Here is a 15,899-nt window from a genome sequence, read left to right as displayed (position 1 = left end):
TCTTAGGTCACCTATTGTACAACTTAGGTACACATTTCGTGGGTTCGATCAGCGCCGCACCCTTAGGGACACTACCGGATGACAGGTCGATCAGGACTCTAACCTACCCTTGGCCTCACACCGGCTCCCCGCCATCCTTACTATCTCCAGTGTGTGCACTCCAATAGAACGAGGCCTGACCTAAGTTGAGCTACTCGGCTTTGCGGTCGGAACGAGTTATTCAGCCAGCTAAGTGAGAGTCATGTGTTCAATCTCGGCAGAAGTGCCAGCAATGGTACGGTCCTTAATCGGTACAGACGGAATCACATGAATCAACCTGCACATAAACTCCACCCGGCCTCCTGTTACATTATCCCATGGTTCTTTCCCATGATAGCAAATATAGCCAACCGTGCTCCGATATCCACCTATATCTCGTAGGTGACAGAAAATCACCCGACTTCTACTGGACTAAGCATTGCTAAGCATATGTTCGATCCTGGACCTACACAGGGTTTAAGGTATATTTCTAGACAAGGAAATTATATGCATCAAGTGTTTCCATTCAACTCTTATAACCTAATGCATCAAACATAAAGGACTCAAGTGATATTTTATAAAACATAGGAGGCTTAAAATGCTCTGGGCTTGCCTTTTAGAAAAGATGTAGGCCTATGATCAGGGCACTCTGGTAGTTCTTCTGGAGCCTGCTCCTCACTTTTAGGAGATACCTACAGTGGTGCCTCCTGATTCTCCTCCTCTTCGGCCTCGAACTCCAAGTGGGTAATTCCTTCGGGTGATCCTATATGCATGAGCATGAAATAAGATACTATGGATGTATAGGTAATGACATGGATGATATGATATGATGAAATGCATAATCATAAATATCATTAACCGCAAGGCATTAGGGTGATATCAAGATTAACTTTCTTTTACTGAGTAGGTGCGTATCTCTTCTCTAGTACTTAATCAAACACTCACTTAGGTATTTACTGGACTGTAACAACAGTCATTTGTTTGGACCATAACTAGAGTTTTACATATCAAATTAACCTGATCTAGGACTTTTCAGAAAGCTTATAAAATTGTCTACAACTTTGTTATGAACAAGTTTCACAGAAGAGATCATTATCACTACGAAATTGTCACCACAACAGAAACTACACATGCAGCCATCTAGTTGAATTATAGAGCAATAATTAACTAGCTGCCTATAACCAATTAACTTTGAGCATAACTACCAATACCAACAGACCATATGCATTACATGCACTATAGAAAACATCATGGTTAAGCCCAATAACTTATTTACATGCATTTCTTAATTTCCTTATATAGTAAGATGATTTAAAGGGTAAATATTTCCGGTGCTCAATAAATTCTGAGGAAATTACAGTAGCCTACACATGACCCCAATAGTCTATTGTACAAATTTCATTTTATTTTGATAAGTATAGTCACCTCTACAAAAATAACAATTTGCATAGGCTTATTTTAGCAAAAATAGTCTAGCCTAGTGAAAAGTGTCAAACAATGGATTTCATATTTTTCTTGCATAGGCTTATTTCTTACTTTCTTGCTGTTGTTTGACACTTTTCACTAGGTTAAACTATTTTTGCTATTATAAGCGTATGCAACTTGCCATTTTTGTAGGGGTTGCTATACTTATCCAAATGGCATGAAATTTGTACAGTAGACTATGGGGGTTATATGTAGGCTATTGTCATTTTCTCAGGATTTATTGTGCACCATAAATGTTTATCCATTAAATCACCCTATTATACAAGGAAATTAATAAATACATATAAGTAAATTATTTGGGCTTAACCATGATGTTTTATGTGGTGCTTGTGATGCATATGATCTGTTGATATGAGTAGTTGTGCTCAAAATTAATTGGTTATAGGCAGCTATTTAATTATTGCTTTATAATTCAACTGGATGGCTGCATGTGTATTTTCTGTTGTGGTGACAATCTCGTGATGAGAATGATCTTTTCTATGAAACTTGTCAATAACAAAGTTGTATATAACTTACTCATCTGGCTTGTACTAAAATTTCATGGTCCTAGTCCTAATGGTTTGAGAGTTATAGCTTCTAGAAGTCTGCTATCAGATTTGCTTATTCTCTGGACAGAACTGAAAGATTAAATTTTTTGACCTGGCTAACTATTGAATTACTTACTATGATTATAATAAAGTTGTAGACAATTTCATAAGCTTTCCGGAATGTCCACAATCATATTGTTTGGTTGGGTAAAACTCTAGTTATCGTCAAAACAAGTGACTACTGTCTTGCAGCCCAAAAAATGCTTTAATAGAAGTTTGTTTAATTACTAGAGAGCAGATATGCACCTACTCAGTAAAAGAAAGTTAATCTTTTTATCACCCTAATGCCTTGCTGTTAAAGACATTTATGATTATGCATTTCATCATATCATCCATGTCATTACCTATGCATCCAGGATCGCCCGAAGGAATCACCCTCTTGGAATACGAGGCCGAAGAGGAGGAGAATCAGGGGCACCACAGCAAGTAGCTCCTAAAAGTGAGGAGCAGGCTCCAGAAGAACTACCAGAGTGCCCTGATCACAAGCCTACCTCTTTCCTGAAAGGCAAGCCCCGGAGCATTCTAAGCCTCCTATGTTTTACAAATATCAACTTGAGTCCTTTTATGTTTGATGCATTAGGTTATAGAAGTTGATTGGAAACACATGATGCATATAATTTCCTTGTCCAGAAATATACCTTAAACCCTGTGTAGATCCGGGATTGAACATATGCTTAGCAATGCTTAGTCCATTAGAAGTTAGGTGATTTCCTGTCACCTACGAGATATAGGTGGATACCGGAGAATGGTTGGCTATATTTGCTATCGTGGAAAAGAACCATGGGATAATGTAACTGGAGGCCAGGCGGAGTCTATGTGCAGGTTGACTCATGTGATTTCGTCTGTGCCAATTAAGGACCGCATCGTTGGAGGCCCTCTTGTCATTTTGAACACATGCCTCTCACTTAGCTGGTTGGATAACTCGTTCCAACCGCGATCCGAGTAGCTCAACTCAGGCCGGGCCTCATTCTGTTAGAGTGCGCACAATAGAGGTAGTAAGGATGTGCGGGGAGCCGGACATGAGCCCAAGGGCAGGGTAGTCCTAATTGTCCTGGCAACCGATAGAGTCTCTGATTGAGCGGCGCTGATGGAACCCGCGAAATGTGTACCTAAGTTATACCAAAGGTGACCTAAGACTACCTTGGCATAGGTATGTCTGGGTTTGTGTTAGTAATAACTGCCCAGCTGGTTGCAATCGATTCGAATCGCCATCTCTCCTAGATAGTGAGAAACTTGACGGAGCCCCTTCACCATAGTAACTTGATGGAATGTGATGGTTATGAGGAACGTGCAAATATTATACCGGATATGGTTACTATTGTGTGCTTCATCTTAAATCAAGTGATTGATCTAGTACAGGTGCCAACCTAGACATGCTTAATTTTAATAGGTATAACTTGTTGCTAGAATAACTGGACAGATCAAAATATATATTACTTCTGCTTTTACGCAAAATGTTGTCAAGCCTACTCCACTTATAAAGCCTTGCATGATCCTTGGTGTCATTTTATTTTCAGTTTATGACGAGTAAGTCTAGCTGAGTACCTTCTCGTACTCAGGGTTTAGTTCCCACTTGTTGCAGATGGCACAGTCTATCATGGGTATTGTAAGAATTGCTTCTCTTCAGCCGTGGACGAGGAGTAAGGCCATGGGCAAGGCTCTTCTAAGTTATCTGATCTATACTGCTTTTGTTGGATTTGATCACGAACTAGCAAGTATTTGAACAATGGTGTGAGATGTTAGTTTAAAAACTTTTTTTTGCTTCCGCTACTACTTTATTTGAACTTGGTTTGTAATAACTTTAATTGTACTCCGATGTATGGTGATGTATTTGTGAACTTTATGTCATATGTGGCTTGTATGTTGAATCATGTACGATCTTGGTTGTATGTTGGATTATTCGAGATCCTTCATGATACTCGATGGACTACCGGGTTTATATGGGCTCAAGTATGATAGTGCTATCGCTTCGGTGGTTGCCATTGTACTTGTGCTCTTATAAATTGGTCGGTTCTGCCACACCGGCACCCCCTAACGTGCTACTAATCCCTTAGTATATATGTAGTAGTATATAGTTTTTTTGAGATCTCGTAGTAGTATATAGTTAGTATACATGTATGTAATACTAGCTATTTAGCCCCTTCAGCACAAACATGAAGTGTCCTAGAGGCCCAATAAGAAGCAGCCCATTTTAGCCTATCCAGCTGTTATCTTCATTACGGTTGTGAATACGAAGCCTCCAAGCCTTCCTTTTCCTCGCGTAGATGGCCGCTAGCTGTATATTGTTCTAGTCTGTTCATCTTCTCTTGCTAGTTCGCCAAAAGCCGGTACTGTCGGACTGGGAGGCTGGATATAAGAAGCCACGCCGCACCACCACCGGCGTCCCAAGTTGACACTATCGGTTCTCGTCCAAATTGTCTATAGGCCACTAGCAGCAGCAGGTAATCCCTAATCATTTTGTTGTATTCTCTTATCTAATCATTTAATCAGTAGTCCAAATTGGCTAGAATATTCACCTTACACAAATCGTGCTTAGGGATTACTTGCTACTTCTAGTGGCCTATAGATAATTTGTACAAGAACCGATGGTGTCAATTTGGGACGCCGGAGGTGGCGTGGTGTGGCATCTTACATCCAGCCTCCCAATCCGGTAGTACCGGCTTTCGGCGAACTGGCAAGAGAAGCCGAACAGACTAGAACAATATACAACCAGCGGTCGTCTACGCGAGGAAACAGAAGGCTCAGACGCTTCGTATTCACAACCATAATGAAGATAGTAGCTAGATAGGCCTAAATGGGCTGCTTCTTATTGGGCTTCGTATTCACAACCGTAATGAAGATAGCAGCTGGATAGCAGCAGCAAGGAGCACCTCACAAAACTTGCACCGACATCTCAGTGAGCTGCTTTATATTCCATAATCTTGCTACCTCTGAGGGTCGAGTGATGCAGATCTGCATCTCAATCCTCTGAGGTACCAAGATTATGGAAGCTAAAGCACCCAATCTTGAAGGGCTTCTCCAAACACTAGCATCCCTGTGAGGTGCTTTATCTCCATCTTGTACCTCTAATGACCTCCTGGCCGTGAGAGGTACAAGGAGGAAGGCAAAGCACCTCTAGGCGATGAAGAAAGATGATTGGCTCACGAGTGCGTGGATTCAAGAGTGTGTGGATTAGCCCAAGAGGTGCATCCAGACCCGGGTTAAATAGGCCAACCAAAGATGGAGAAGTGCAAGTAATGGTGATGCAACTATGTTGTGGGTAGTTGGGAAATAACTCACACTGATTTTACCACCGGTACACCAAATAGTCGTGTAGGACTGGCGGCCATAACACATATCCCAGTCAGCTCGGTTTTTCATACGACAAAGCCCATCGGTGGTAGAAGTTTCAACTACTGGTTTCCTTCCTCAGGAGGCCTCACAATCAGTCCAACCAACGGTGGAAGTATCACACCATCGCTTCTATCACTACGGCAGTGAAAGTGGCGACAGTGGTATATCAATCTATAGTAGTGAAAGTGCATTTGCCCCCTATGTGGGTTTTGGTGTATTGATGACATATAAATTAGGGACTAATGAGATTTATTGTAGCTTTAGTCCCATGAAAGAATCAAAGAGTTGTTTTAGATGAAATGGTGTACCTCAATTCTTGAAGTATAAAAGGCGAACGAACTCAAAAAGGACTTCAAAGTTTTTATCTTTTGTTTTGGGTTTAGGTTTGCCGTACTATAAAGAGGGATGCAAGTTTAGGTGGTCTGAGGAAGATAGAGTGCTCAAGCATAAAAATAAAATCAAAAGAGAGACACTCAAGCACCTCACGAACACTTAGATATAGGTTTTGGGACTTTGGCCATCGAAAGTCTCGACGGGAGTCAAAAGTCCCGACTGTCGGAAGTCCCGGCTCCCACTAGAAGTCTCGAGTTCTTGGGACTTAGTTGACCTGCTCGGTTGGCCGTCGGAAGTCCCAACAGGAGCCGAAAGTCCTGGTAGTCACCGAGAGTTCTGACTCCAGCCGAGCTGGCCCAGCTATCTGCGCTTATGAGTAGTATTTTCTTTAGACACCGAAAGTTCTAGCGATCTGAACGGTTAGATTTTGCCTATGAGTATAAATAGCTCTCTCCTCTCTTCTAACCATCATGCACTCATTCATTGTTCCCTAACTCTATCCAAAAGAGCTTACAAGCATTCAAGGCTCCCCTCTCCTCTTTCCTTTGCTCCTAACTTCGATTCCCCTAAATATTTGAGTGAAAGGAGAGTGGATTGAGTGAGAGAATCACTTTGGCAAGCTTGAGCACTTGATTTCTTCATCAAGCCAGTTGGATTTGTGTATATTACTCTTGGAGCTTTGCTCCTAGCCGGCTAGGTGTCGCCCAAGAGCTTTCATCTTATGGAAGTGCCTTGGGAAGTTTGTATTACCCTCGATTTCTTAGTGGAAAGCTCAAGTGACCTTTGTGGTTGCTTTGAGAGAGGCAAGGAGGTGGAAGAGACTATGACCTTTGTGGTCACCTCAACAACAAGGACGTAGGAGCTCCTTTGTGGGGTTGTTGAACCTTGGGATAAATCCTTGTATCCCACGTGCTTGTTGTTGTTGTGATTTGTGCTATCATATTTGTTCTTGGTTGTTTCTCATCTCTCGAAGCACTTCTTAGGGTTTGGACTTGATCTATGGAGTGGAAGCATTTTGGCATCAAGGGAGTGACTCTACGTAACCACTTGGAAGTGGGGTTGTAAGAAATTTCACACTCAAAGTTCATTTTAGCACTTGTAGTAAAATTCATGTAGGAGTCAGAACTCCCGGCTGCTTGCGTCGAAACTTCCAGCTACCGAAAGTTCCAGCTCAAGCTGTCGGGACTTCTGACAGTTGCTAACATTTGACTTTGAGTTTGTGTAGAAATTTTTAGATATGCCTATTCACCCCCCCTCTAGGCATTGTTTATATCCTTTCAATTGGTTTTGGGGCAAGGTCTTCTTTTAGCGCTTAACCGCGTGAGAAGAAACAATGTCGGACACTGAAAAGATGAAAGCCGATGCCACCAAGATGGCCAAGCAAATTGCAAAAGAGTTGATGGCTGAGCAAGCAAAGTTTTTCCAAAATGAAATGAACAAGATGCAAGATGAAGGAAGAGTTGAGCAAGAAGGTGAAGATGCTATAAGTGGCAAGAATGATGCAACCAAAGACAACGCAAGTGACATTGGAGGTGATAAAGAAAATAGTCATGGTAGAGGAATCTACTCCAACACCGGTTTTGACTATGGGTAACTCATCAAAGGTCCACCCATGCATTTCCCTACCGTCAACCATGGCAAGCCACCTCACTTTGATGGAACAAGATACACTGATTGGGCCTACAAGATGAAGATGCACCTCATTGCCGCAGGACTTTGGGAAGTTGTGGAAGTTGGTGTGATCATTTCCATCGATGAAGATAGAGAGATAACTCCGGAAGAAGCTTTCAACCTCCACCAAAATGCACAAGCCGTATCTTTGCTTGTCTCAAGTTTGAGTCTGGATGAGCTCAACAAAGTGAATGGAATGGAAAGTGCTAAGCAAGTTTGGGAGGCTTTGAGAGTATCCTTCGAAGGAGATAAGAGTGTGAGGAAAGGCAACATTGAGCTACTTCATGGTGAATTGGAAAGGTTCGTGTTCATGCAAGGTGAGACAACTCAAGCTATGTTTGATAGGCTCATGGCATTGGTCAACCTCATAAGAGCTCTTGGTAGCAATGAATGGGATGACAACAAGAGAGCTAGAAAGATATTGAGAACTTATAGATCCAAGAACAACATGCTTGCATCTGTGATCATGGAAAGACCCGGTTATGATGAGATGACACCACAAGAAGTTCTTTCAAAGCTCAAGCATCATGAGTGTCTAGATGAAGATGCAATCAATTCTCATAATCAAAATCCTAGTGCAATGGGATACAACAAGAATGTAGCCCTAAAGGCAACTCAAGCTCATGAAGGCAAAAGTTCAAGTCAAGAGAAGAAGAAGAAAGTGAAGGATGACTCCTCAAGTGAAGAAGAGTCCGATGAAGAGGTTGCATTTGTAATTAGAAACCTTAGAAAATTTATGAAGAAGAAGAGCAACTTCAAGACTTATGGTGATGGAAAGAAGAGGTACAAGAAGGGGTTTTGCTATGGGTATGGTGAGACTGGTCACTTCATAGCCGATTGTCCTAAAGAGAAGAAGAAGAATAAGTACAATAAGGATGAAGACAAGAAGAACAAAGGCAAGAAGAGAGGTGAAGCTCATCTTGGTGAAGAATCAGAGTCAAATGATAGTGACTCAAGTGATGATGAGAAGAAGAAAGGAGTCATCAACATTGCCATCCATCACTCTTCATCACCAACCATGATCTTCCCTGACTCGGCTTCACCACCAAAACTCTTCCCCGACCTAGTTTCATCACCAAGGCTCTTCTCTAACCTCATCGACAATGACTACTACACTCCAACTTGCCTCATGGCTAAGGGGGAAAGGTACATATCTCACCCACTTCTTGTAGTGATGAGTATAATAGTTGTGATGAGAACATGGAAGAAATTGAAGAAAGCATGATAAGGAAATTTGGTAAAAAGGCCTACACTAAAATAAAAATGCTAATGAAGAAATTAGAGAAGAAGGATAGATGCTTGGAGTTGCATGGAGAAATAATCACTCAAGAGAGACAAAAACCTTGCACTTGAACCATCTATCACCGATGAAAGAATGAAGGTTGAGAAGTTAACCGTAGAATTGTCTTTAGCCAATGACACTATTGGGAAATTGACTAAAAAACATTCCTTGGTTAATGACACAATAGCTAGCCTCAAGAATGAGAAAAGTATAGCTCAAGAAAGCCTCACAAGCTTGGAAGAAAAATACCAAAATCTTGTGCTAAACTACAACACTCTTTGGGCTAGCACTTCAACTTCTTCTAAGGCAACCAAAGACTCTAATGTCTCCACTAGTAATGGTTGTAAAAGATGCTATAAAATTGATGTAAATGCATATGCAACCAACCTTGTTGAGATAGAGAAGAAAGACAAGGAGATTCATAGGTTGAAGATGATCTTGAAGAATGGGTGCAAGTGTCAAGAGCAATCCAACAAGACGGTATACAAGTCATCAAGGCACCCATGAATCAAGGAAGACATTGGCTACAGTAGGTATGATGGAAAGGCAAATGGAAGGAACATGATCAATGGTGTGCCTTATGTGAAGTTCAACAAGGGTGTTGCTCTTGATGAGCTCATATGCAAGGCAAACAACAAGGTCTACATTCCCAAGGTTGCACCTACAAGTGACAAGACAAATAAGATGAAGCAAGCGGAGGCCCCTAAGCCTCAAGCACCAATCCCACGATGCTATGCTAGTGACTACATGTGTTCTTGGGGCAAGGATGGCAAGATCGTGGTGAAGTATGTTGGTGCCCATAAGAGGAAGGAGGTTATGAGGAGTATTTAGGTGCCCAAGTTTTATGTGACTAACCCCCTAGGACCCAAATCTTTTTGGGTACCTAAAACAAAAGCTTGATTTGTCTTTGTAGGAATATTCCTTTGGTGGAACAAGGTGGGTGTTGGATAGTGGATGCACCAATCATATGACCGGAGAGAAGGACATGTTCACATCATTCCAACCTAGTCATGATCAAAGTGGAAACATTGTATTTGGTGACAATGGAAAAGGATAAGTGCTCGGTTTGGGTAAAATTGCTATCTCAAATGATAACTCTATTTCCAATGTTTTACTTGTAAATTCGTTGAGATACAATTTGTTGTCTGTTTCACAACTTTGTGAGATGGGTTACAATTGTCTCTTTATGAATAAGGGTTTGGAAGTTTATAGAAAGGATGATTCCTCTATTGCATTTATGGGTTATTTAAAGGGAAAAATCTATCGAGTTAATTTCACATCAAATAGAGTAAATCTCGAGACTTGTTTAATGGCAAAATCTAGCATGGGTTGGCTAAGGTATCACCGTCTTGCCCATGTTGGGATGAGAAACTTGGCCAAACTTCAAAAAGGTGAACACATCCTTGGACTAAAAAATGTTTCTTTTGAGAAAGATAGAATTTGCAGTGCATGCCAAGCGGGAAAGCAAGTTGGAGCTAAACATCCCGTCAAGAATGTTGTGACAACTGAAAGGCCATTGGAATCGCTTCATTTGGACATATTTAGACCTGTCGCTTATATAAGCATTGGTGGTAACAAATATGGTTTTATAATTGTTGATGATTTTTCTCGTTTCACTTGGGTATTCTTTTTGCGTGACAAGAGTGAAGTAAAAGGCATCTTCAAGAAGTTTGCAAGAAGAGCCCAAAATGAGTTTGATGTCAAGATCAAGAAAGTTAGAAGTGACAATAGAACAAAGTTCAAGAACACCAACATTGAGGAGTTCCTTGATGAAGAAGGAATCAAGCATGAGTTTTTGGTTCCCTACACTCCACAACAAAATGGAGTTTTGGAGAGGAAGGACCCAACTCTCATAGAAGCCACATGAGCAATGTTGGATGAGTACAAGACTCCAACCAACTATTGGGCAGAAGTGGTCAACACGACATGTCATGCTATCAACCGCTTATATCTTCACAAGAAAAGAGAAAAACCACCTACGAACTTCTAACCGGTAAAAATCCTAAGGTGCATTACTTTAGAGTTTTTGGATCTAAGTGTTTTATACTTAATAAGAAATCCAAAAGCTCAAAGTTTGCACCAAAGGTGGATGAAGGTTTCTTGCTTGGTTATGGTACTAATGAACATGGATATCGTGTTTTTAATAAAACCACCGGTTTGATTGAAATCGCGGTAGATGTGACTTTTGATGAAACCAACAGCTCTCAAAAGGAGCAAGTCAATGTTGAGATTGTAGGTAATGAAGAAGCTCCACATAAAGCTATCAAGAAGCTTGCTATTGGTGAAGTGAAGCCCATCAAAGTACAAGATGACAATGAAGACACCATTGTGCATGTTGATCATGATCCAACCATTCCTTATGTATCATCAAATGATCATGGTGAAGCTTCTGCGACAAGAAACAATCATGATGGAAAATCAAATGATGCACAAGGTCATTCACATGAAGATGGTGCTATCAATGGTGATGAGCAAGTTTGACCTCAACTCAACAATCAAGAAAGAAGTGAAGACAATCCTCCACAAGACAATGGTTTTGATCCTCCAATTGATCAAGACCATAATGATGAAGATGATGGCCCCATCCAAAGATCAACTCAAGTGCCACATCTGAGAGTTGATCATTCCATTCAACGGGACCATCCTGTTGATAACATATTGGGGAGCATTCGACGAGGGGTAACCACACATTCTTGTTTAGCAAGTTTTTGTGAACATTACTCGTTTGTCTCTCCTTTGGAACCTCATAGAGTGGAAGATGCACTTGATGATCTAGATTGGATGATAGCCATACAAGAGGAGTTGAACAACTTCACTTGGAATAAAGTCTGGTCCTTGGTGGAAAGACCCAAGCAAAATGTGATTGGAACCAAGTGGGTCTTCCGCAACAAGCAAGATGAGCATGGCGTGGTGATAAGGAACAAGGCACGGTTGGTGGCTCAAGGGTTCACTCAAATTGAAGCCTTGGATTTTGGGAAGACCTATGCACCGGTGGCAAGGCTAGAATCAATTCACATTCTACTTGCCTATGTCGCTCATCATGATTTCAAGCTATATCAAATGGATGTGAAAAGTGCATTTCTCAATGGCCCCTATCCAAGTTGGAGTATATGGAGCGACCACCGGGCTTTGAAGACCCCAAGTATCCCAACCATGTCTACAAGCTCGACAAGGTGCTCTATGGGCTCAAACAAGCCCCTAGAGCTTGGTATGATTGCTTGAAGGATTTCCTACTCAAACAAGGATTTAAGATAGGAAGGGTTGATGCTACTTTATTTCGCAAAGTCAATAAAGATATCTTTGTTTGCCAAATATATGTCGATGACATAATATTTGGTTGTACTACTGTGGCTTTTTGTGAGGAATTTAGTAGGATTATGATGAATAGGTTCAATATGTCCATGATTGGAGAGTTGAAGTTCTTTCTTTGATTTCAAATCAAGCAACTCAAGGATGGCACGTTCATAAGTCAAACCAAGTACACCAATGACATGTTGAGGAAGTTTAACATGGACAAAGCCAAGCCCATCAAGACACCTATGCCAACCAATGGACATCTTGATCTTGATCAAAGTGGAAAGGATGTCAATCAAAAGGTATATCGCTCCATGATTGGATCCCTCCTTTACCTTTATGCATCTAGGACTGATATTATGCTTAGTGTGTGCATGTGTGCAAGATTTCAAGCTAATCCAAAAGAATGTCACCTTGTGGCTGTTAAGAGAATTTTTTGGTATTTAGTGCACACTCCTAATCTTGGCTTGTAGTATCCTAAGGGCTCCACTTTTGAGTTACTTGGCTATTCTGATTTGGATTATGCCAGTTGCAAAGTAAATCAAAAGAGTACTACCGGGACTTGCCAATTTATTGGTAGGTCTTTGGTGTCTTGGAGCTCTAAGAAGCAAAACTCCATTGCTTTGTCCACCACTGAAGCCAAGTATGTGGCAGTCGGTGCATGCTGTGCCCAACTACTCTGGATAAAGCAAACTCTCAAAGACTTTGGTTATGAGCTAACCAAGATTCCCCTTTTGCATGACAATGAGAGTGCCATTAAGTTGGTAAACAATCCTGTAAACCACTCTTGAACAAAGCACATAGACATTCGGCATCACTTTTTGAGAGACCATGAAGCCAAAGGAGATATCGCAATTCATCATGTGAGCACCGAAAAGCAACTAGCTGATATCTTCACAAAGCCCCTAGATGAGTCAAGATTTTGTGCTTTGAGGAGTGAGCTAAATATCATTGATTCTCGTAACGTTGCTTGATGTCTTGCACATACTTTGTTTGATCTAGATAGGAGAAAACACTTGTGAAAATGTTGTGTGTTACTTTCAAAATCTACTCTCTTGTTTTCATATGTGGCTATTGTCTTGTAATGCTTGATTGAAATCTAGTCACATGTAAAAATGTTAGTGTCCATCATATTTTTGCCCCACTTGTCATGGTGAGTTTGAGCTAGGGAGTTTCTAACTTTCCTGCGTTAGAAGTTGTTGGTGATGCTTAACTCATATTTATACCACCAATAGTTAAACGAAATAAACAAATATGAGAACCAAAACTTAGAAATAGGGTTTTCAACTAACATTCTCCATGAGTTTCGGTACAAAGATGTTTTGCAGGGCAACACGTGAAAACACACTAAAATGCACAACCAAGAAGGCGCATTCAAGCAAAACACAAGCAAAGCCCATCCAATCTCTGAATTTGGGCCAAGCACCGGTGTGGGAGACATCTAGACCCAGCCAGCAACCCACCAGAGCAAGACAGTGTCGAGTGGGTAGGCCTAGGGTGTAGCCGCACCCATGGTGCGCCTGTACCACCCCTAGCTTAGCCTGGCCCTACCTTCCTCAGGCGGTGCATTCAATGCATGGGGAGGTTAGTTGCATGGGTGGTTTCCTAAAATGCCTCACTAAACTGACCTCCTCAAGCTATAAAAGGAGGCCCCCCTCTTCACATTCAACATCATCATACACTTGGAGAAGAAGAGCAAGAGCACCTACTTTTTCCATTAGTATCTATCTAGACTAGAGTAGGGAGTGAGTGAGGAAGAGTTAGAGGAATAGCAGAGTAGCAGCTCCGTCTACTTCTCGTACTCGGCAAGCCTTGTCAATCGGGTGGATGAAGTGCCAGACTTATCAGCCCCCTCTACACTTGTACCTCTATGATCATCTTACTACTTGAAGTAAGAAGTTCGAGTTCATCTTTTGATATCAAGTTCTTAAGAAAGTTATCTTTGTTCATTACAAGCTTGCAGGTTCGTCATTCGTTCCCTAGATGAATACCCTAGTAGAGGACTCCAGATAAATATGGAAGTTCCTGGCCAACGCTAGAGACCGATAGCATAGACGTTGTGTCTAAGCTACAAGTAACCTTCGTTTGCCTTGTATCCCCCGGTGAGGGGTAGGTGGCAGGTGGTGATAGCCCTGTCCATCCTTCGTAATCCCCCACGTTTGGATACACCATAGAGCCATAGGCCACTATCACATGGCAGACCAAGCGTAAGCTGGTGCTCGAAGCAAGTCTATAGTGGCAAAGTTACCTTTTCTTAGGTTCTCTAATCTTTAGAAGAACCTCACTACCTGAGTGATCCTTCCTCTTGTTCTCCTAGGTAGACTGGCCAAGAGACTTCTTACACCTCCATTCCTCGTGGAAATACGATACCCTGAATGCCACCAGGTGAACTGCTACAATGGTACTTTTCATGCGCTTGTAGATTTTTCTACTTACGCTAAGAAGCACCAACAAGCATTTCTGGCGCCGTTGCTAGGGAACGGTTGTTGTTTTAGTCTCTGAACCTAGTTTGCATGTGTATCCTTTATTTTTACCTTTCTTTTCTTTTTACTCTTTTCCAATGGAACAACCTACCATTCAAAACCTTTCTGCTCCCAAGGGTGAGTTTGTTGAACCACCACAACCATCAAAGCCAATCATAGCTTCTAGTTATGAACTCCGCCCTAGATTCATAGCCATGGTTTCAGGAATAGACCTTCTTGGGGTTAGATTATGAAAACCCCTACCATCACCTAATGGAGTTTGAGCAGCTCTATGCTTGCCTGACCATCTTGGGCATGTCATAAGAAACTCTTTGGTGGAAGTTGTTTTCTTTCTCACTTGATGAGAGGGCGAAACAATGGTACGCTCATAACTTAGGGAAGGTAACTGGCGATTGGGAAGAACTAAGGAATAGATTCTGTCTTGCGTTCTTCCCTATATCCTGAATCGCTGTCCTATGACAAGAGATCCTCAACTTCCAACAAAAAGAGAAGGAAACCATAGGTGTAGCTTGGGACCATTTTTCAATCCTAACAAGGTCCAGCCCAGACTTGTCTATACCAAGCCATGTGCTATTACAATATTTTTGGCTAGGTCTTAGCAAGGAGTCTGCCCTATAGCTTGATATAGCTGTCGGAGGTTCTTTCACCCACAAAACCACGGCAGGAGCTCTCCTAGACCGCATTATAGAGAACACTCCCTTGCTAGAACCCCTCCGAATAGAACCGAGCAATTTCACGAGGAAGTCTCTTCGGTTGAGGCTAAACCCGCACCTTTAGAGAAACCCTTGCCCGAATCAAAAGATTCGAAGGAAGGTTTCCAACCATCAAACCTTTCGTACTTCGAGGGTGACTTTTTTGATGATTTTGGAAACACCTCGAAATACTCATGTAAAAAGAAGCCACCAGTTCTTGTCACTCCTCATGAACCTTTAGATGAAGAATCCCTTAGAGAATCAATCAAGGAGTTGACTGCTATCATGAGCAGTGAATGGGTGGAAGAGGTAGAGCATTCTTTTGAAGAAATTTAGATTCACGTCCCTCCTTCAACCATCCAATGCAAGGTTCTTGGAACAATGGTGGATGTGCTTTACTCACCCACTGTAAGAGCAAATTTGATGTCTGCATCTTTTACATCTGCCTATTTTGGCAATGAACCCCTTGGTCTAACAAACAAAACTTTTAGAGATAACCCATGGTCTATCCTGAAAGGACATGGAATTCTGCACAATACCACAATTCATCACGATGATACTGTAATGGCTCTCAACTTCCATGTCTTTAACATTTAGGATTTTGACATCATGATAGGGCATCCCCTAGAATAGCTCTTTATAGAACCACCATCATCAGGGGATCTGAGTGTAAAGTTGGGGAGAGACACTTTTTCCATTCCTATCACTTGAGCTAAAAACT

General features: G+C 41.6%; 1 protein-coding gene across 1 annotated transcript; it reads left to right on the top strand.

Moving 5' to 3' along the window:
• The first annotated feature begins 7,368 nt into the window (after positions 1 to 7,368).
• Positions 7,369 to 11,190, top strand: LOC136503898 (uncharacterized). Its single transcript, XM_066498822.1, has 2 exons — positions 7,369 to 8,239; positions 10,946 to 11,190. Exons 1-2 carry the CDS (start codon positions 7,369 to 7,371, stop codon positions 11,188 to 11,190), a joined length of 1,116 nt encoding a protein of 371 aa, XP_066354919.1.
• Positions 11,191 to 15,899: the final 4,709 nt, after the last annotated feature.

Source organism: Miscanthus floridulus, chromosome 14 (genome assembly GCF_019320115.1).
Source record: "Miscanthus floridulus cultivar M001 chromosome 14, ASM1932011v1, whole genome shotgun sequence".
In the NCBI taxonomy this organism is placed as follows: Eukaryota; Viridiplantae; Streptophyta; class Magnoliopsida; order Poales; family Poaceae; genus Miscanthus; species Miscanthus floridulus.
This window is presented reverse-complemented; position numbering and strand designations above follow the sequence as displayed.

Coding starts and splice junctions, on each gene's coding strand:
- LOC136503898 (XM_066498822.1), top strand. CDS start 7,369: ATGCATTTCCCTACCGTCAACCATGGCAAGCCACCTCACTTTGATGGA. Junction 8,240..10,945: donor GGGGTTTTGCTATGGGTATG/GTGAGACTGGTC, acceptor TTGAGATTGTAG/GTAATGAAGAAGCTCCACAT.